The sequence below is a fragment of the Jaculus jaculus genome, chromosome 6, assembly GCF_020740685.1.
Source record: "Jaculus jaculus isolate mJacJac1 chromosome 6, mJacJac1.mat.Y.cur, whole genome shotgun sequence".
Lineage (NCBI taxonomy): Eukaryota > Metazoa > Chordata > Mammalia > Rodentia > Dipodidae > Jaculus > Jaculus jaculus.
Window position 1 is genome coordinate 162,005,510 of NC_059107.1, and position 22,267 is coordinate 162,027,776.

The 22,267-nt window shown below is 51.7% G+C and overlaps 1 protein-coding gene across 2 annotated transcripts; it reads left to right on the forward strand.

Annotated features, from left to right (window-relative positions):
- Window positions 1–3,041: 3,041 nt before the first annotated feature.
- On the forward strand, window positions 3,042–16,820 carry Upk3a (uroplakin 3A). Of its 2 annotated transcripts, none has more exons than XM_045153121.1 (6): window positions 3,042–3,060; window positions 9,879–10,034; window positions 11,050–11,329; window positions 13,780–13,862; window positions 15,550–15,682; window positions 16,505–16,820. In XM_045153121.1, exons 2-6 carry the CDS (start codon window positions 9,968–9,970, stop codon window positions 16,662–16,664), a joined length of 723 nt encoding a protein of 240 aa, XP_045009056.1. In that variant the 5' UTR covers window positions 3,042–3,060; window positions 9,879–9,967; the 3' UTR covers window positions 16,665–16,820. The 2 variants fall into 2 exon arrangements, with proteins under 2 accessions (XP_045009056.1, XP_004650440.1); XM_004650383.2 differs by lacking the exon at window positions 3,042–3,060 and adding an exon at window positions 9,262–9,349.
- The last annotated feature ends 5,447 nt before the right edge of the window (window positions 16,821–22,267 follow it).

Sequence of the window (22,267 nt, forward strand, 5' to 3'; positions counted from 1 at the left end):
TGTTGGGGGCAGTGGCATGCTCTCTCTCTCCCCAGAGGACCTGGCTTTGACCCACCAGGATTGACTGGGGATGAGGGACCCTGCGTAGTGACTGGGCTTCCTGTGACCCATGATGGTCAGATAGCCAGAGGGTGGCAGCTGGGGCAGGAGAGGACCCCAGGCTTTCAGCCTTACAGATAAGGATGGAGCCGTGACTGATCTGGGCTTCATTCCGCACACAGGCAAACCAGTTCTACTGTGTACCCAGAGAAGCTGAGCTGCCTCCCCAGCAGTGACGGAGCCCTTGTGACCTGCCTCCACACGCCCTTTGGCCTGGCTGGGGGCTGCGCCAGGATCCTGGTAGAACTGACCGTACTGTAGTTACTGTGCCCAGTATGGAACCGGGCAGCAGATGGAACTGGGGCATGCTGGTTGCCAATCAGTTTATAACTGTGTCCATCCCTCATGCTCCTGTGTGGGAGAAGCTGCCTCCAGGAACCAGCCCCTGGTCCAAGGATCAGTTCATGATCCCAAAGTGGATAAAGTCAAGAGCAAAAGGGCAATGAACTGTGGCCATTGGCCCCACCCTCCCGCCCCTGGAGTTTCCTTGATTCAGCCCTAACTCAAACACAATGTCCAACCCATCAGCAGAGACCTAGTAACTCAGTCTTCAAACATTGTTCCTTTCTGCTCCAGGGCCAGCTTACACCAGCGGTACCCGGCCTCCTCCCAGGGCTTCTGTGGGTGTGACCCAAGGTGAACTTGGCATCGCCAAAGAGCCTCCTCTATTCCACTTGTACTAATTTTCAAATTTGCTTATTCACTCACCTAACATTGATGAGCATGTGTGTTCTGCAGGACATGGTAGTCATTGCCACAAAGACCCATTACTGTCTGGAGAGACTCTTGATTGGGGTTGTGAAAGTCCCATTGCTGGCATGGTATGATGTCCTCATAGTTAACACAAACTGTGTGCTGGAGAGCTGTGGAAGGAAGACTTCCTGGAGGAGGAGGAGAGATCTGGCTGGGCCTTAGAGACAGAGGATGGGGCATCCTGGTAGATCATGGGCGTCCCCAGGTATGGCCAGAGCAGGTGCTTAAAAGGACTTTAAAAAGAGGGGCCTTGTTAGTAAAGTTTGTGGTATCACAGAAGCCTTTATCTTTCCTTTTAAACTTTTTTGTATTGACAACTTCCATAATTATAAACATACCATGATAATTCCCTCCTCCAGACACTTTCCCTTTCACAGATCAAATGGAGGGAATCGTATCTCTGGGGGGAGGTGCTGTGTGTGTGTGTGTGTGTGTGTGTGTGTGTGTGTGTGTGTAAATGTGTGGGGTGCATGTATGTGTGCAGGTACACATGGAGGACAGAAGTCACCACTGGGCATCTTCTTCAAACACTCATCAACTTAGTTTTTAAAAAAATATTTGATTTCTATTTATTTATTTGAATAAGAGAAAGAGGGAGAGAGAGAGAATGGACACACCAGGCCCTCCAGCCACTGCAAACAAACTCCAGAAGCATGAGCTGCCTTGTGAATCTGGCTAACATGGGTCACCTAGGGTGAGAGCAAAGCTATCACCCTAGGTTAGAGAATCGGCTCTCTTCAGAAAAAGGGTCAGATTTATTAAATCCACAAAGATGGCTGATGTGTGGCCATGTGTCAGCCCAAGTCATTCTTGTTCCAATTGAGCAATTTTGGGGGGTTCACCCTCACTTACAAGTGGTGAGCCTACTGTAATGGGGATGTCTGCAATGTGAGGGAGCAGGGCCCAGAGGGTGTGTTTCTCTGGGAATAAGAGAGCTCCAGAAAGTATCCTTTCATTGGCTGAAGGAGGAGGGCCTCCATGAGTGCCAAGCCAGCTGACAGACCAGGAGAGCCTGCCTCACATATCAAACATTCAGAGATTTGAAAATTGTTGAGAACATCTGAGTCCACTTTCATGGACTGCTCACTTACCCTTGTCATTGGTGATGATTAGGTGTCACCTTTTCTGAAACGTGCAGGGATGCAGGTCCAGGTTTCTTGAGAGAGAGCCTGACAAGTCCAGGACTTATAAGGAGCGTGGTTTTCTTTCCACCCAATGACAGAGGCGGTAGGACTCTTGCTTCTGAGTGGAATGCCACTCACATAGGTTCTTTAATTCCTTCTTGACTTGTTTTGAATAGAAATTGATTTGCTTACCTTCTATCAGAATAAAATTCCTAAGTACACATGACAGGTGCTGGCCAAGGAGGCCCTCTCTCTTCAGAAACCTGTGTTGAGCACATTTTAATCCCCCCCACCACCACCCAAGGAAAAAAAAGTATTTTATTTATTTAAATATGAGAGAGAAAGGGACAGATACAGGGAACAGGTGCCCTAGCCCACACGAGCGCCCCCTTGTGCATTGGGCTTGTATGCATCCCACTCGTGTGCGTCCCGGAGATTCTAACAGGGTCCTTTGGCTTCAGAGTCATAGGTTCTAACTGCTAAGGCATTTCCTGGTTCCCATGCCTCCTGTGGCCCCATGTGGTCAGCCTCCTTATATGGCTCAGACATCTAATTATGGTGAGCCTTATTACCAGACACAGGTGTGTAAGGAGAGACCTGATTGATTCATGGACTTAGCCTGGGCTGAGGAAGAAAGAGGAAGGTCATGCTGGCAGCCATCTTGGATGAGACAGGATCAGCTACCAGTTCCAGTTTTGCCAGGATGGACAGAACGGCATCTTCTTGTTCCCTCCTTGGAATTCTGTATCCGACTAACAAAAGCTACCTTAGTCCTGCTTCTCCTTCACAAGTGAGCTGACACATGTCGCATGCTGAGCACAGGCCCTGATTCGGGCTGGGAACCATAGAGACCTGTGCTCGAGCTGAAGCTAAAACTGTGTCTTGGGTTGGGGATTTAGCTCAGTGGATGAGCGCTTGCCTAGCAAGCGCAAGGCCCTGGGTTCAGCCCTCAACACTGAAAAAAAAAAAAAAAAGACAAAATCACAAAAAGACCAAAAAAAGAACACAAGGGAACTAAAACTGTGTCTCTCCAAATTCACAGGCTAAAGTCCCAGACCTGCTGCACCTGACGGAGGAATTTAAGGTAAAATGAAGTCGTGGGCATGGGCTTAAACCAGGTAGACAGATGTCCCCATAAGAAGAGAATAGAGCCGGGTATGGCGGTGGAACACATCTATAATCGCAGCACTCAAGAGACTAAAGTTGGGCTGGAGAGATGGCTTAGCAGTTAAGGCACATGCCTACAAAGCCTAAGGACCCAGGTTCGATTCTCCAGGTCCCATGTAAGTCAGATGCAGATGGTGGCACACACGTCGAGTTCGTTTGCAGTGATTGAAGGCCCTGGCATGCCCATTCTCACTCCTTCCATCTCTTTCTCTCTCTGTCTCTCCCCCTTCTTCTCTCTGTCTCAAATAAATAAATAAAATAGACAAAACAAAAAGAAATAAAAGAGATTAAAGTCAGAGGATTACCATGAACTCCAGGCCATCCTGGGCTATAAAGTGAGTTCCAGATCAGCCTGGGCTACAGTGTGACCCTGCCTTGAAAAAAAAGAGGAGGGGGAAGAAGAGGAAGAGGACGAAGGGAGCGGGACACGGGCCCCCGCACAGAGGAGTCAAGCCTGCTCTGCCGCCACCGCCGGCGCTGGCTGAGCTGTGGAAGCCAGCAGCTGTTTTGTGGCCACACGGCATGGCCAGCACACTGACCCAGCATGCCAGCTGGGGCAGCGGGAAAGGAGGGGACCGATTCCAGGGCGCAGGACGGGGTGGGGGGGGAGGCCAGCTGCCAAGCATGTAGTAGGTCCTCAGCCAGGACGGCCGCATTCTAGGGAAGAAACACGATAGGACCAGAGTGGCTGGACCCAGGCAGGGGTGACAGGACAGGCCAGGAGCCCTGGGGCCTGCCAAATGCCGCCCTCCACATGCGCACACACGCCCAGCTAGGGACACTTGAGCATTCCCGTGTCATACTAAAAGAAGCACTAAGGAGAGGTTGGTGCTACCTGGGGCAGAGCCAGTGCCAGGATGGAAAGTGACTCTTCACAGGTTGTTGTTGGGGGACCCAGGGGCCCCCCAGGAGGGTATGTTCTGAAGGACAGGGGTCTACAAATGTGGATCTAGGTCTTGGCAGAGTAGAGGGGTCGCTTAAAGCCGCAGGGACGCGAAGGCCTCAGGGCGAGGGCAGGATGGTGAGTGCCTGAGACCCGAGGCTGAGGCCTGGAGCTTTTTCACTTGGGTCTTGTTTGTTTCACATCGCCTTAAAGTGACATACTCTCAGAGACTGCAGGACGCTGGGACAGACCACCCCCAAAGCAAGCGTTTCCTGCCTTCTCACAGGCTTCTAAAGGAAGGCATCATGGAAAGTGACCCGTCAGGCCTCTCTGGCTCTTGGAGAAACATTTCAGGGTCAAGAATTTCCAACTGGTAAACAGTCCATGTTTCAAATTCAAGAAGATCTGGGAAGGGCTGGGCTCCGAGTTTACTTCCTGCACAGCAGGCCCCGTGGGCCGGGGTTCAGAAAGCCGCTGCGCAGACCCAGATACACAAACAGCTCCAAAGTCAGCAGAAGTTCAGTGCCCTGCAAGTCCCCTAAGAGAAAGGGGATTTTCTTTTTCCCCTTTTTGGTCAGTAAACCCCAAGCGACTCTCCAGTCTCTGTTGGCCCCCCTCCCTTCATGGGGTTACAGACATGGGTGGCCAAACCCGGCTTTTTATGTGGGTTTTGGGAAGTTGAACTTGGGGGTTTCAGGCTTTCGTAGGCCCTCGTCTGAAGCAGCAAGTGCTCTTCTAAAACACCCCCCAGGCTTTGGGAAATTTTTTAAAAAGCAAAAAATATTACAAAAGTTTTTGGAATGTTTGTGAAGTATTGGTGGCTTCAGGGCTTGGTTCTTGTTCTTTCTCTCTCTCTCATTTCACTCTTTCCATCTCTTGAAGCAGCATTATGCTACAGATAAATGGTGCTCTGTCACTCCATCTGGCCAGGGGTCCTCTCTTCACCCCATTTCCCCTCCACTGCCTCCAGCACTGATCACCCCCAAGCGAACCTGCCCGTGCCGTTTCTTCTGGATTTTGCACTCATGAGAATTAGCCAAGCACCAACGCCAGCAAGCTTTGAAGTGGAGACTTGAAGTACAAACCCAAGGCCTTCAAATTTATTTATTTTGCTGAACATTTTTAGGCTCTTGCAGATTATTATTTTAACATTTCCCCACAAAGCTTCCTCCATATTTGGGCAAAGTGAGAGATGAGATGGTGTTTTGTTGGCTTTTCTCATAAGAAGTTGCTGGGCTTGGGGAAGACAAAGGCTCCAGACCTGCTGTCTCTCAGGAGTGACTCCAGGCTGAGCCCGTGGGATCAACCCCAAGACCTCCGATGAAGCCAGATACACAAACATTTAGAGAACCAGAAATGTCAGTCCATAAAAATTCTTGGAGGAAAACCCCACCCTGGCTCAAGAGTGCCTATCTTTGGAGCACTTTCTGTGTACCCACGATAAGCATCTGACTGGCTACCCTGCAGGTCAGGGGAAAAGGCCACCAAGGCCCCGCCCCCATTGCACAGTGGGGGCGTGAGGCCCGGAGAGGGCCAAGCCCAGAACGCTTTCCAAACATTGTGCATGCGTGTGTGTATGTGCATGCATGTGTGTAAGGTCCTGGGATGGAACCTGGAGCTTCAAGTACATCTCAGCCCTTCCCCCCACGATAGTATTACTGTGAAAAAGGCCAAATCTATTGAAACACTTCACAGACAGGACAATGCAAACTCACATCGATTTAGCAACTGTTAACGTTGCACCACATTTACTTTCTTTCTTCCTCAGCCCATCTGGATGGTGGCGCTTCACCCCATTCCTCCCACAAGCACAGCACCCCACCACTGCAGGAACTTCCCCAGGCAAGCACGCTACCAACTGGGCTACAGTCTTAGCTTGAGACAGACATTCTGAAAGCATACAAATGCACACATGCAAAAGACATAAATGTGGGGCTCAGCGGTTAAAGGGACTTGTTTGCAAAGCCCGAGGGCCCAGGTTCCATTTCCCAGTACCCATGTAAGGCCAGATGCACGAAGTGGCTCATGCATTTGGAGTTCGTTTGCAGTGGCAGGAGGTCCTGGTGCACCCATACCCACTCATGCTCTCCGTCTGTATGCCTCTTCCTGTCTCTCGTTCTCTCAAATAAATAAAAATATCTGGGCTGGAGAGATGGCTTAGCGGTTAAGCGCTTGCCTGTGAAGCCTAAGGACCCCGGTTCGAGGCTCGATTCCCCAGGACCCACGTTAGCCAGATGCACAAGGGGGCGCACACATCTGGAATTCGTCTGCAGCGGCTGGAAGCCCTGGCGCGCCCATTCTCTCTCTCTCTCTGCCTCTTTGTCTGTCTGTCGCTCTCAAATAAATAAAAATAAACCAAAAAAAATTTTAAATAAAAATATCTAAAAAAAAAAAAACCCACCTGAATGTGGACGTGGGGTTGGTTGGGAAGAAGAAAGCACTCAGCAGTAGAAGAGGGGTGTTAAGAGAAGGTAACGGGGTGAATAGGCTCAAAACGCATTATATAATGTGAGCACTTGTCAAAATATAAATAGGGTTGAAGAGATGGATTAGAGGTTAAGGCACTTGCCTGCAAGGCCAAAGAACCCAGGTTCAACTCCCCAGGACCCATGTAAGCCAGATGCACAGGGTGGCACATGCATCTGGAGTTTGTTTGCAGTAGCTGGAGGCCCTGGAGTGCCCATTCTCTCTCTTTCCCTTCCTCCCTCCCTCCCTCCCTCTCTCTCTCTCCAATAAATAAATAAAGAAATAAAATTAAAATATAAATAGCCAAGTATGGTGGCACACACCTTTAATTCCAGCACTCAGGAGGTAAAAATAGGAGAATTGCCATGAGTTCAAGGCCAGCCTAAGACTATCCAGGTCAACCTGGGCTAGAGTGAGACTCTACCTAAAAGAAAAAAAAAATTAGGGCTGGAGAGATGGATTAACAGTTAAGGTACTTGCCTGCAAGCCTAAGGACCCTGGTTCAATTCCCCAGAACCCACGTAAGCCAAATGCACATGGTGGTACATGTGTCTGAAGTTTATTTGCAGTGGCTAGAGGCCCTAGAATGCCCATTCTCTATCTGCCCTCTTCTCTCTCTCTGATAAATAAATACAATACTGAAAAAAACAACAAATTAATTAAAAACAAAAACAGCTTGGGTTTTGTATTGTATTGACTCCTCACTGCCACGACCCCACGAAATGTCAGTTGGTCGTCACTGGTCAGTGCTTGAGTTGCTCACTCCAGATCTCTGTAAGATTCCTCACCCTGTGGCACCCACAAAGATGATTCAGATATTCATTGCTCATCATCATGGTAGTTGTAAAATGCTAACTTTCATTTAGTCATTCCTTCTGTATTTATGTTGCTCTCCCAGGCTCATGTACAAGCTAGGAAAGCGCTCTACCACGGAGCTACAGCCCAGCCCTCTCCCTTGAAACAGGGCCTTGCTAAGTAGCCATGCCGGCCATAAACTCAAGGCAATCCTCTTGCCTCAAGATCCCGAGGGCTGGGATTACAGGCCTGTTCCACTACGTCTGGCTCTCTGCTCTTTTTTTTTCAAATATTTTATTTTTCTTGGTTTTATTTATGAGACAGAGGTGGATGGGGGAGAACATGAGCATGCGCCCGGGCCTCTAGCCATTGCAAATAAACTCTAGACACAGGTGTCACCATGGACATCTGGCTTATGTGGGTTCTGGGGAATCGAACCTGGGTTCTTAAGCTTTGCAGGGAAGTAGCTTAACTGCTAAGCCATCTCTCTCCAGCCCTCTCTCCTCTCTTTTAAAACTTTTTTTTTTAAGTACCAGTGTTGACTCATGGAATTGTATTTTGTCCAGTGGGTTAAATGTAAATGTATAACTGCTATTAACTACTTAGTGTTTAAGGGTTCCCAGATCTGGGCATTGTGAGTCTTCAAGTTCAGCCTGGCTCCTCTGACTTGTGCCCACCATTTTCTGAGCACCTCTTCATCTTCTCTCAGAGGAAAGAATCAGGTTCCTCATGACTCACCCTGCTTCAGCCTGGAGCCAGCCCCTCTGCAAGGACCCTGCTGTCTTTTACTGGAAGTGATCCTTAGCATGCAAGTGCTTTGGGCTGGGGAGATGGCTCAGCAGTTAAAGGCACTTGCTTGCAAAACCTATTGGCTCCGGTCTAATTCCTCAGCACCCACATAAAGCCAAATGTACAAAATGGTGTATAAGTCTGGAATTTGCAGCATCAACTGGTGCACCCCATGCCCCTCTCTCTCACAAATATTGGTCTCCGGCAACACCCATCACCCCAGGCGGTGATTCAAGAGAATGTAAGTGTTTTAACTGTGTTCTACCAACTGAGTTACATCTTCTCTTTTCCTTTCTAATTAAAAAAAAAAGATTTCCTCAGTGCTGGAGATGGAACCCAGTGCCTTACAGGCACTTTGCCTGTCTGCAAAGCATGCTGACCTGGGTCACCCACACGTTCGTTTGCAGTGGCTGGAGACCCTAGTGTGCCCATTCGGTCTCCTCTACCTCTCTCTCTTTCTGCTTGCAAATAAATAACTAAATAAATAAATCTTTAAAAAGCAAAAAAACCCAAAAAAACAAAAAAACATTCCATCCCTTTTGAAGTAGTCCCAGCTTGACTAACAGGATCTCTAGGTACCACCAGTCTCGGCCTATTCTGGGCCTTGGGGTCTTGCACCTACAGCAAAAAATGCCGCACAAGTGGTCTCTGGGTGAGTTACAGACCCAGGGTTTCATTTTCTTATTACTGACTTTTTTTTTTTTTTTTTTTTTTTTTTTGGTTTTTCGAAGTTGAGTCTCACTCTATAGCTCAGGCTGACCTGGAATTCACTATGTAGTCTCAGGATGGCCTCGAACTCACGGCGACCCTCCTACCTCTGGGGTGTGCGCCACCTCACCCGGCCTGACTGCAGCCTTATGGGCCTCTGGCGTTATAGTAGGGCTCCGTGCGTGTAGGAATCAGCGTCCCACTTTTCAGCACAGAAACTGAGGTCCCAGAGAGGAGCGAGCTGGTCCAAAGGGCCCAGTGAATGCGCCAGCTCCGCCGCGGCACCCAGTAGGCGCTTCACCGAGGGCACCGAAAAGAACCTGCCATGGTACCCCAGGTGGGCGGAGCCCCGGGCGGGGCCGCATGCAAATAGACCGCGAGGAGGCCGCGGATTGGCTGGCGGGGCGGGGCGGGGCGGGGCGCCGGGGCCCGAGCGGGCAGGTGAGCTGGCGGAGCCGGGCTCCCGTGGGCAGTGGCCAGGCCGGACCGCGCCGCGGCCACTCGTCGCAGGCGATGCCTCTGCTCTGGGCCTTGCTGGCCCTCGGCTGGCTGCGGCGTGGCTCGAGTAAGCCGGGGTTGAGCGCTGCGGGCCGTGCTCGGGGCGAGCGGTGCGGCTCCCACCCGGACCTTGCGGGGGGCGGGGGTGGACAGGACCCGGGGATTGGGACCGCGGGCGTGCGCCCAGGAGCAGGCGCGATTCCTGGCGCTGAAAACCCAGATGTTTAGCAGTCACTGATGACAGTAGTCAAATTTCATGAGAGTCCCCCGGGGGGTGGGGGAGATCTGAGCATCCTCAGACGGATGACCACCACCTGGGGTGATGGGTATTGCAGGACCACTAACTACGCGGGGCCTGCGGAGAGCAGGAAAGGGCCTGTGGGGTGGAGACAGGTCTCGGCTGCTTGAGGATGGGCTGGTTCTGACCAAGATGACCAGCAGAGTGGGGGCAGGCGCGCTGGTTGAGTCCGAGACAAGCTCCTGAGATGGCCCATTGGGAGGGCCAAGCCTTATGCCTGGCACACGGAAGGTGCACAGTCACTCCTTGCCCGAGGGTGTGCCCACTGGCCAGCTCTTACCCTCATTGCCTTCCCCAGCTGTGTACCTTCAGCCCCAACTGGCCAGTGTGACCTTCGCCACCAACAACCCCACCCTCACCACTGTAGCCTTGGAGAAGCCCCTGTGCATGTTTGATGGCTCCGAGCCCCTCTCTGGCGCCTATGAGGTCTACCTCTATGTCATGGTCGACTCAGGTAAGGGGGCTGCTCCCTTCCCAAATGGGCCTTGACACCTGTCCACAGGGAAGAGGGAGGCGGGTGGAAGGACGCTGCACACCTGTGGGGTTCAGCTACACTCCTTTGCTTTTCACCCCCACACACTGATACCACTGGGTGGCTGTGATCCTAGACCAACTTTGCCTTGGCATTCAGGTGGGTGGGGTGAATAAGAGCCAGTCTCTGAATACCTACCTATCTAGAGCCAGGTGCCTTGCCCACCTTGGAGCTGCTGTCTGCAGGTAACTGGCAGAGCAGGAAACTGAGGCCCAGGTGGGGGTGCAGGGTCCCTCTCTGGAATGTCCACACACAGCTACGAAGCAAATCCAGATCTCACAGGCCCTTGAGCCACTTGAGTGCTTCTGGAGACTTCCTAGGATCTGGGGGTGAGGTGAGCAAGCCTGGAGATCTGCTCTGCCCTGTTCCTCCTCCTCCTCCCCTGGCCCTTGCTGGCAGAATCCCAGTTTCTGGAGCAGAAGGCCAGTGACAAACTCCTAATCTTTCCAGCACTTTCTGCCAGTCTTGACTGACAATCTACCTGTGCTCCATCTGTGGGCAACGTTTTTCTGCCATTTCACAGATGTCTGAGGTCAAGGGAGGTACAGTGAGTGGCCCAAGAGACCTCAGGTAGTAAGGAAGAGATGTGGAAACCAACATATGCCCCCAACCATATCCACCTCCACAAAATCCTGTCCCTTTCCATTTTACAGGGAACCCAGGGATGCCCAGCTACCACTGACCATAGGTCTGTGGGGGTGGGAATTACAGGAACACTCAAGGCAGGGTGGGTGAGAGCCAGACGTAGAGCCCTACCCCAGGGAGGCATCTTTCCTATCACTACTCTGGGAGGGTAGGGACTGAGCTTGCCTGTACCTGTCACCCCAGTGCCCAGCAGCAGCCTGACGCAGAGTGGAGGCTTGGGGTGTTTGCTGAATGACCGGGTGTGGCTGGGCCGCAGTGGCGAGGGTCCTGACTCCCAGCACCACCTCTGCAGCCAGCTCCAGGAACGCCTCTGTGCAGGACAGCTCTGGGACCCCGCTGAGCTCCACGTTCCGGCACACCCAGGGTGGGAAGACAGGCCCCTACAAAGCTGCAGCCTTCGACCTGACCCCTTGCAGTGACCTGCCCAGCCTGGATGCCGTCGGAGATGTGTCCCAGGCCTCAGAGATCCTGAATGCGTACCTGGTCAGGGTGGGCAACAATGGGACCTGTCTGTGGGACCCCAACTTCCAGGGCCTCTGCAACCCTCCCTTGTCAGCAGCCACTGAATACAGGTGGGTGTGGGCAGCCAGGGGGAGGGAAGACCCAAGGAGGAGCGGGAGAGCGTGATTTTCTCAGCATTTAGGTGTGGGACAATCCCAGCTCTCAGGCGAAGCTGACTTCCTGTCGTGCCAGCCCAGAGCCCCTCTGTGGCCTGCTTGGCACTCACTGCTCTGCCATTGCTGTCCTGGAATTCCCTTTGTGTGTGTGTTTGTTTTCATACAGGGTCTCATGTAGCTCAGGCTAGCCTTGAACTCCTGACCCTGCTTCTCCAGGGCTAGGTATGGGCAGTGTAGGTATGTTCCACCACACTGACTTGTAAACAAGCAGGGTTGGAGGAATCACGTTTTTACTTGTACCAGACCCCACAAGCTATGCACTTGCTCCTGGCTGTGTGGGGAAATTAACACACCCAAATCCCATTCCCCCTTTTTTTTCCACAGAGGGTCTTACTATGTAGTTGAAGCTGGCCTTGAACTTGTTATGTTGCTCAATCTGGCTCAGACTTTGCATCCTTTTGCCTCAAGTGTTGGGATTACGTGTTATGTGTGTGTGTGCGCACGCATCCACGTGAACGAGCTCCCACACCCAGCGCTCCAGATCTCTTAGTTTTACTGAGAAGGGAACAGTGGTCCAGAGATGGAAGGTCACCTAGCAACAAGCTTTGGTACCACAAGCCCCTGAGCCCTGTGGAAGGCTGTTTCTCCCCACTCCCACATCTTCTGTTTTATTCCTGCCCACCTCACCACTGCAGAGCACTGTTCATTTATTCACACATGTGAGTGTGCGTGCATGTACACACACACTGAAGCATCCTTTTGCTACAAGCTGAGCTATCTCTACCCATGGCTATATGAGGTCTTGACTTCCGCTAAAGTTGGGATCACATCCCTTACCCCTCTAGTTAAGATGGATATGCCTAAGTTGGGGACCCAAGCCACTGAGCACCTACCGTCCTTGAAGAGGCCACTGGACAGGATCAGAATCCCCGCGGTGCGCTCACTCACACGGGCTCTCTCTCTCTTTCTCTGTCTCTCTCTCTCTCCTCCCACACCCCCACACACATACACATACGCACGCACCTTATCCTTGATCTGGGAAGCATCTCCACCCCTCTGGTCTGCAGAATAGCCCCTTTTGACTTGTGTGCAAGGTTCCCCTAACTCAGGAGTGCGAGGGGAGCCCAGAGCCCCAAACTCCAGAGTTCTTGTGTGAGAGAGAGACAAAGGGAATTAAGCAAAACATAGATGTGTGGAGACTTCAAATCCCGGGTTTGTTGTTTCTGTTTGTTGATTGAGAGGGTCTCACTATGTGGCCCATGCTGGCCTCACGTTCTGAATCTTCCTGCCTCAACCCCATACTGGAATTATAAGCACGCTTAGCCATGCTTAAGGGTCACTGTGTGTGTGTGTGTGTGTGTGTGTGTGTGTGTGTGTGTGTTAGGACCTAGTGTCTCACACGTGTTAAGCATTTGTCCTTCCATGGAGCTACAGTCCCAGCCCCCAAAGAGGCTTTTACAGTTTTTTTGAGGCAGAGTCTCATGTAGCTCAGGCTAGCCTTAACCTCACGACATAGCAGATGATAACCTTGAACTTCTGACTTTTCTGCCATCACCACCCAGGCACCCGGCCACTCCTGGTGGCCTTTTAATTTCAAGGGCTAACAAACCGCAGGTGGTGGGCAGCTTGGTCCTTGGCCATCCATCGTTTTCATCTTAGGTAGGCTGTGGCTGTTTGTCTTCTTGTCTGACTAGCAAAACTTGTTTGGGGTTCTTACACCCTAAACAGCTGTGATTCAAGGGCAGTGGGGCAGTGGGGTTGGTGAAGGGTATTATCTCATTGAGCTTTTTTTTTTTTTTTTTTTTTTTTTTTGAGGCAAACCCAACAAACTGGCCTTTTTTTTTTTTTTTTAATGAGAGAGAGAGAGAATTCCTGCCAGGGCCTCTGGTCACTGTAATCGATCTCCAGATGCATGTGCCACCTTGTGTGCCTGTGCAACTTGCGCAGGTCACCTTGTGCATCTGGCTTACGTGGGATCTGGGGAGTTCAACATGGGTTGTTAGGCTTTGCAAGTAAGTGCCTTAACTACTAAGCCATCTCTCCAGCCCTTTCATTGGTATTTTTTTTTTTAAAAAGTCCCTTCATGATCCCATGGACCAGAGTTGTCTGGAGAACAGGTATGTTAATGCCAGGCAAGGGTGCCTTGGGTGCTTCCTAAAATAAAATGGATCCCCAGAAGGACCACAACCCTGAAGGTTCCCCAGAGCAGGTATAGCCACACCGGGAAAGATTCCAGGAGGGATCTGTGATCAAATCCAGCATCTTTCTTTTGCCTTGAACCCACCCAGTCACCATTTCTTGGAAGTTTCTGTTTGAGCCCCTTCATGTCCCCTCTGCTCCTTCCTGCTCCTTGTGGGTGGGTACACAGGGTTTGTGGAAGTTACCCTCACTTTATCTCCTTCTAGGTTCAAGTATGTCCTGGTCAACATGTCCACAGGCTTGGTGCAGGATCAGACACTGTGGTCGGATCCCATCCGCACCAACCGGCGTAAGTGTGGGGACATGGGTGGGGTTGTACCTTAAGGCATCCTGGGAATGCAGGGACAGACACAGACCATGAGAAGGAGACTCAAGCTGTCAGAAAAGCCCTAAGCAGTTAAGCTGTTGGACTGATGAATCAAACATCTCTTAAAACAGTTTAATCTGAAGTGTCCCCTTACCTGTCCCGTCCTTGACAGTCAGAACAAGGTGGAGAGCTGGTTGGGCTGGGTGTACCAAAGTCGGGGTCACGAGTTCCTGCGGCTGAGTACACCCGCCTCCAGCAGCAGTAGCTTGTCTGGATGCAGCTTGCCCCACTCCTCAGCCGGTGCTCATAGGAACAAATACCCATTGCCATGCAGGAATGGTCCAAAGGCTGAACACTAAGCAGACGGCCTTAGGGAATCAGAACCTGGCTGGCATGCCCTTCCCCTCACTCAGAGCGCAGTGTACTCCGAGGCCAGTGACAGGGGCTTGGAGGCTCACAGAGCACCTGAGCTGCCTGTGTCCACTCAGGGTCCACTCCTGTGACAATTGTGACTGTGTGTCACCCCAACATAGAATCCCTCCCTCTCATCTTAGGTCTAATGTGGAACTGTTTGGTATGAGGGGCAGAGCTTCCTGCCACCTCCCCTGGCCACATGGGGCAAAGCAGAGGCTCTAAAGGGATGCCTGAGGGCACCTGCTAGTGAGCAATACAGAGGAGTGGATGTGTATTGATGGGCGTGAGTGTGTGAGCATATATGGCTGTACCTGTATGAGCATGTAGTATGTGCCAGAAGTTTGTATGTGGGGTATGTAGTGTGTGTGTGTGTGTGTATGTATGCACGCCTGTGACTGTAACTTCCTATGTATGCCTCAGTTTACAAGTGATGGATATATTGCGTGTGCCATGCACGTATGTATGTATGTGTGTGGTGTGTATATGTATGAATATGTGTGTCCGAATGTGGTATACATGGCATGTGTGGGTGTGTATCAGGAGTGTGTGTCACTGGACAACCTCTCCCATGGTCCTTCCTTGCCATCCTACCCACTGTGGTCTCATTGAAACAGCCTTGAGGCTCCTAGCTGGAAGCTTGACCTCTGCTCCTCCTTGGGCTCCTGGCACCTCTGTCTCTTTGTCTGAGATGTGGGAAGAATCCTTGCCTGGTCTGCCTAGTGCAGGGAGCTGGGGTCCCAGTAGAATCACCAGTCCTGGGGAAAGACCTAAGAGCCCATCGTCAGGGTCAGTGTGTGCTTGGGCCATCCTCAGCTGGCTGGAGCCTGGAGTGCTCTTGGGTGGGGGCTGGGCTCTGAGTGCTGGATGTGAGCTGCAGGGCAAGGGTAGACAGTGGTGCAAGGCCTATGTCATTTTTCCGAGGGGGCCACCAGCTAGAGAAGTGTGTGAACGACAGCTCTCCCGGCCCTGCTGGACCTGGCCTTTGCTCACGTGCATGTTGTTTACAATACGCATCCCCACCCATGTCGCCAGACTGGAGTCAGTTTGTTGTTTAATGCAAGAGAAAGGAGAGGCCAGCAACACAGGAGGCAGGAAGTGGGACGTGACACAAACAAGGTCTCGGAGCTGCATCACGGGGAGGGACGGTGGCTGCCCTGGGTACCCCAGGTAGCCAGGGAGGGGACCCTTGCCTGTCTCTGGGAGAAGACCATGGAGAAGCATTTTCTGGGGAGTAAGGGGCCACGGTCCTTTGCAGCTGCCCCCTACGCGGCCATCGACACCTGGCCGGGCCGGCGTAGCGGGTGCATGATTGTCATCACAGCCATCCTGGGCTCGCTGCCCTTCTTCCTGCTTGTGGCCTTCGCTGGTGCCATCGTCCTCAGCTTTGTGTGAGTAGCTGCTGGCCCGGAGGGCATGGCCAGGAAGGCAGCCACAACCCCTCTCAGAGGTTTAGCAGCTGGGGCCTCTGTGGCTGGCAGGGTTGGGCCACAAGAGGCTGCCTGCCACCCTGTGGTGGGGTGTGACGAGAGAGCACGTAGAGTCCTGGGACTTCAGAGTCAGGTCATTCATCAGGGGAGAGAGGCGATTAGGGGAGGGTGGGGTCCCGGGGCGGGAGGAGCTCAGGGGAAGGAAGGAGAGACTGGGGGGAGAGAGGGACTCGGGTCCCACTTTGTGGGCAGCTGATCCATTCGGACCTCAGCAGGCATAGCTCAGTGTGGAGCACATGCCTAACATGCAGGGCCCTAGATGGGGTCCCAGCACCCTGCAAAGGCGGCAGGTTTGACCTCTGACACAGTGTGGCCTTCTGATCCCCAGTTTCCCCATTCATGTACAGAGTTGTGAAGCTCATACGGAATTAGCTGTACCGAGGCCTCTGGGCACAGCCTGGGAGCTGTTATTATAACCCAGCCCCTTGCAGCTCAGGTGGGGGAACTGAGGCCTGGCAGGGGCCCTGACTCCAGCAGCCTGGGAGGGTGGGCAGGACGTAGACTGAGTCCCCTTCAGTGTGTGTCAGGACTTCCACTTACTGATTCTCATAGCTCCATGGCTCATGCTCCTCGGGGGCCTGGCATGGGTGAGCGCACCAGGGTTGGTCTGACGGCCGCCTGAGCCCATGTCCATGAAGGCGATGTTTAAGTGTTAAAGGTCCCTGACCAGTGGACAGTCCAGTTCACATCCCTAATCCCGGCTCTCTCCATCCCCTTGGCCAGGGACATGGGCAGTTCTGACGGGGAAACAACTCACGACTCACAGATCACGCAGGAGGCTGTCCCCAAATCCCTGGGGACCTCAGAGACTTCCTACACATCTGTGAACCGAGGGCCACCCCTCGACAGAGCTGAAGTGTACTCCAGCAAGCTTCAGGACTGAGACAAGCCCCCACCTCTGCCAGGCAGCAGCCTCCTCCCTGTCTGCTCGGTCCCCGGGTCTGCGGGAGCGGACGTTCACGGATCAAAGGTGAAGCAAGATGGGTTAGCCGAACTTCAGGAAAACTCTTAATAAAGTCTTCCCAGGGTTTCCCTTTCAGGGATGCTGTCCTGCGTGAATGGTGAGTGGAGGAATGAATGGATGCTTCGTGTCACGTTGAGGGTCAGGCTAGGCCTCTAGCAGGTGGAGACACGGTATTGGAAACTGGCATTGTGGGCTGGGTGAGAACATGTGTTACTGGCCCCGCCCTCGGTCTTGGTCTCTAGTCTGTGAACTGAGCTGGTAGAAATGGCCATTTCCAAGGCCACGCTAGCCCAGCTTCCTCCACTGCTTTCTCTGAAGATATTTCCACCTTGGATTCCAGTCCAGCAGGAAGATCAGGGATCCAGTGAGTCAGACAGTCACAGAGCAGGCATAAAAGGCTGCGGCGGCGGGGGGAGGGGGGCTGGGGGACTGTGGATAACAGACGTGCCACACAAGCCTGCCTACCTATGTCCAGACCGACTAAAAGCCAGATGCTGACAGGTATCTACATCCCCAGCACAGCTGCAGGGAGAAGGGAGGCAGAGACAGGAGGATTTCCCAGAAGCTCATGAGCCAGCTAGCCTGGGGTTCATGGTGGCGAACAACAAATGAAAGACCCTGCCTCAAAAAGGCGGGAGGTGAGGACCAACACCAGAAGTCATCTGACCTCCACATGCGTTCTGTGGCAAGTGTGCCCTCTTTGCTTACACATCAACACTCACACACACACACACACACACACAAACACACACACACAAACACACACACACACAGATATGGGACACTAGGGAGCGAGACATCAGTTTGCTTCTGTGTGGGTGAAGTTATTGTCTCAGTACAGGGTTTTAAAGACTTGCTCCTCTTTTAAACCAATATTTATTTGCAAGCAGAGAGATTCAGAAGGGGTTGGAGAATGATGTGTCACTGCAGCTGAACTCCAGATGCATGTGCCAATTTGGGCATCTGGCTTATGTGGGTACTGGGGAATTGAACCTGGGTTGTTAGACTTTACAGGCAAGTGCCTTAACCATTGAGCCATCTCTCCGGCCCTCATTCCTCTTTTCTAAGTTCTGTAACAAGACTGTTTCCCCCTTGGGGACATGCAAAATATCCCAGCCTGCCCTGCACCACTGAAAGAGGAGTCCTGGTTGAAGCAAGGGAGTTAGGGCTACCAGGAAAGCAGCCCACCTCTCAGGCCAGTGGTGGCCTTATGACCAGACCCTTCCTCTGGGGCCACTGACAGGCAATATGTCTGTGGTGGTTCGAATTATGTGTCCCCCATCAACTCATGTGTTCTGAATGCTTGATCCCCAACTACTGGCAGTTCAGGCGGCAGAGCCTTGCTGGAGGAGGTGTGCTACTGGGGGTGGGCCTTGGTAGTTTACTGCTGCTACCTTGCTGGTGTTGGTTTGGGCTCGTTCTCCCGCTGCTGTTTGCCACCTGCTGTGGCAAGAGGTGCTGTCTCCGCCATCTTTCCCCTGCCATCCCGGAGCTTCCCCTCAAGACTGTAAGCCAAAGGAAACAACCTTCCTCCCATCAGCCACTTCTGGTCAGGTGCTTTGTACCAGAAAGGAGGTCACTGCAACAATGTCTTTGACCCTCATCCCTAACTGTGGTGTTGAAATTTTAACCCTTGGAGCTAAGAGAGATGGCTTAGCAGAAAACAGTGTTTGCTGCACAAACATGAGGACCCAAGTTCAAGCCCTTGCACCTATATAAAAAAAAATCTAGGGCTGGAGAGATGGCTTAGTGGTTAAGGCACTTGCCTGCGAAGCCCATGGACCCATGTTCGACACTCCAGATCCCATGTAAGCCAGATGCACAAAGGTGAGGCAAGTGCAAGGTCTCACATGCCCACTAGGTGGTGTAGGTGTCTGGAGTTCAATTTCACTGGTTGAGGCCCTGGCATGCCAATTTTCTCTCTCTCCAAAATAAAAAAATTCTAGGCTAGGTGTGGTGGTGCATGCCTTTGATTCCAGCACTTGGGAGGCCGAGGTAGGAGGATCACTGCGAGTCTGAGGCCACCCTGAGACTACAGAGTGAATTCCAGGTCAGCCTGGGCTACAGCGAGACCCTCCCATAAAAAAACAACAACAGGGATGGAGAGATGACTTAGCAACTAAGGCACTTGCCTGTGAAGCCTAAGAACTCATGTTCGAATCTCCAGGTCCACTTAGCCAGATGCAGTGATGCAAGCGCACAGTGCTGCACATGCACACCAGGGGGCGCACGTGCCCAGAGCTTGTTAGCAACCACTGAAGACCCTGGCTCACCCATTCTCTCTCTCTCTTTGCCCCTATCTCTCTCTCTCAATGATAATAATAAAACAACAACAAAATCTAGATGTGGTCATGTATACTTATAACCCTAGTCCTGAGAGACGTGGAGACAGGAGGATCATTAGGGCTCCCTGCTCAGCCAGTCTAACTGAGAAATGGGGAGGCCCAGGTTCAGTGGGGGATTATTTCAGAGAGGTAGGATGGAAGAGTAATAGAAGGAGGATACTGGGTGCTTTTTTCCAAACTCCACATGTACATGCACAGGGCAGGATGTCTGTGCACACATGCATACGCCGCATGTACACACACCCAAAGAATTCTGACCTTCTGTGGGATCATAGGGTCATATTAGAAGGGAAGGGTTTTGGAGGGTGGTCAGATGCCCGTGAGGGTCACGTCCCCATGACTGGGATCATTGTCCTTAGAGACACCCCAGAGCTGGGCATGATGGCATACAGCTGGAATTCCAGTACTTGGAAGGCAGAGGCTGGAGGCTCAGGAGTTCAAGGCCATCCTCAGCCACATAGGGAGTTTGAGGCCAGCAAGGGCAACAGGAAACTCCATGGGGAGGGGGATGGAGTGGAGCATAGGGTAATGCTATGCTTAACTTTTCTTGCTGTTACCGGAGACAGGGTCTTACTCTGTGGCCCAGGCTAGCTTGGAACTCATGATCTTTCTTCTTCAGCCCCCAGTGCTGGGCTCACAGGTGTGAGCCACCAGGCCTGGCCCAATCTCTGGCTAATTTGTGAGGAACTACTAAACTTCTTTCTACAGCAGTGACACCATTCCCACAGCCACACAGCCTATATTTACTATTAAAATGATGTTCAGGGGTTGCAGAGATGGCTCAGTGGTTAAGGCACTCATCTGTAAAGCCTAATGACCTAGGTTCAACCCAGTACCCTCGTAAAGCCAGATGCACAAGGTAGCACATGCATTTAAAGTTCACTTGCAATGGCTGGAGGCCTTGGCATACTCATTATCTCTCTCTCTCTCTTTTCTCTCTATGGGCAAATAAATAAATATTTTAAAAAGTGATGTTTGTGGGCTGGGCATGGTGGCACATACCTTTAATTCTAGCACTTGGGGGCAGAGGTAAGAGGATCACTGTGTGTTTGAGGTCAGCCTGGGACTACAGAGTGAGTTCTAGGTCAGCCTGGACTAGAGTGAGAGCCTGCCAAAAAAAAAAAAAAAATGTTTAGGGGCTGGAGAGATAGTTCAGGATTGTTTGCAAAGCCTGCCAGTCCAGGTTTTATTCCCCAGTACTCACTCATGAAGCCAGGTATGCAAAGTGGCACATGCATCTGAAGTTACTTAGTCTATTTGCCTGCCTCTTTCTAGCTCTCTCTCTCCCACTGTCTCTCCCTGTGTGTCTATCAAATAAATAACAACAACAACAAAAAAACTGTTTACACTCACATAAGCTGGACTCCAGTGGTTGCTGTGGAGAAGGCTCCAAACTCATTCCATAGATTTTTGTTTTGTTTTGTTTTTGTTTTCTTTCAAGGTAGGGTCTCACTCTAACCCAAGCTGATCTGGAACATACTCTGTAGTCCCAGGCTGTCCTCAAACTCGCAGGGATCCTCTGACCTCTTCCTCCCTAGTGAGTGCTGGGATTAAAGTCATGTGCCACCATGGATCTGGGTACCCCTGGTTTGCATGCATTTCCTCAGTTTGCGAAAAGCAAGATTTCCCCATAGCCCACGCCCCTCCTTCAGCAGTGGCTTCCCCACCTTTGAGGAATTGGCAGGCGGCATTCCTGTTTCTGATGGTCTGGATGGTCCAGGCTCAGGGAATGTGAGGTCCCCACAGCAGCTTCAGAACAGACTTGCGAAATGCACCAGCTGAGGGAAGCAAAGAGCTTGAAGGCAGGTGCGCACACAGGCTGCGCGGCCGGAATCACCCCCCCCCTCCCCTGCGGGTTTATTTCCCAGCAGTGTCCCAGCCACTCCTCGTTTCTGTCCCCACTAAGACCCTGCTAAAAGAGGCATGGCCTCTAGAATCAGAGTCTGAGGAGGCTCAGGAGAGCTGCTTCACTTGCAGTAGCCTCAGCTTCCGGCTGGGAGACAGCGGTTTGCATACTCCTCATGAGATTATAGCCCACCTTGCTCTGGCTTGTGATGGTCCACTGCTGGGTCCACAGCAGGCTCCTGGAGGGCAGGGCGTGGGGCAGGAAGAAGCTGCACGCTTCCGTGTTGGTGTATTAGAGCGGGATGAGGGTGTCCTTGCTCCCAAATAGTTCTGCCCCTCACTCAGGAGGGATTACAGCAGCCCCTCAGTATCCATGAGGATTGGTTCCAGGACCCTGTAGTTACCAAAATGCCCAAATTCAAACCCCTTACATAAACAGCATAGTATTTGTATATGCCTGTACATACTCTCCCACTTGCCATTATTGATTGATTGATTGATTTTTGGTTTTTGGGGTTAGGGTCTCTCTTTAGCCCAGGCTGACCTGGAATTCACTCTGTAGTCTCAGGGTGGACTTGAACTCAGGGTGATCCTCCTACCTCTGCCTCCCAAGTGCTGGGATTAAAGGCATGTGCCCCCACACCCAGCTCCATATACCATTAGATAGATAGATAGATAGATAGATAGATAGATAGATAGATAGATAGATAGATAGACAGACAGACAGATAGATAGATAGATAGATAGATAGATAGATATAGATAGATAGATATAGGTAATATATGTATCTCCTTTTAGAAATTAAAAAACTTTTAGAGAGAGAATTGGCATGCCAGGGCCTCAGCCACTGAAATTGAACTCCAGATGCTTGTGCCACCTACTGGGCATGTGCAACCTTGTGCTTGCCTCACCTTTGTGCATCCAGCTTATGTGGGATCTGGAGAGTCAGACATGGGTCTTTAGGCTTCATAGGCAAATGCCTTAATTGCTAAGCCATCTCTTCAGTCCTATATCTCCTTTTTTATTTATTTGAGAGAGAGAGAGAGAGAAATAGGCAGGAAAGAGAGAGAGAGTGAGTGAGAGAGAGGGAAAGAGAGAGAGAGAATGGGAGTGCCAGGGCCTTCAGCCACTGTAACCAACTCCAGGCACATGTAACCCCCCTTGTGCATCTCGCTTCCATGGGTCCTGGGGAATCGAACATGGGTCCTTTGGCTTTGCAGGCAAATGCCTTAAGTGCTAAGCCATATCTCCAGTCCTACATACCCCTTTTTGAGGCAGGCTGATCTTGAGCTCACTCTATAGGTAAACTCAGGATGATCCCCCTGAAGCTGG

Excerpts from the sequence above, each read along its gene's own strand:
- Upk3a (XM_004650383.2), top strand. The coding sequence starts at position 9,298 with ATGCCTCTGCTCTGGGCCTTGCTGGCCCTCGGCTGGCTGCGGCGTGGC. Across the intron at positions 9,350-9,878 it reads CTGGCTGCGGCGTGGCTCGA|CTGTGTACCTTCAGCCCCAA; the intron begins GTAAGCCGGGGT and ends TGCCTTCCCCAG. Across the intron at positions 10,035-11,049 it reads CTATGTCATGGTCGACTCAG|CCAGCTCCAGGAACGCCTCT; the intron begins GTAAGGGGGCTG and ends CCACCTCTGCAG.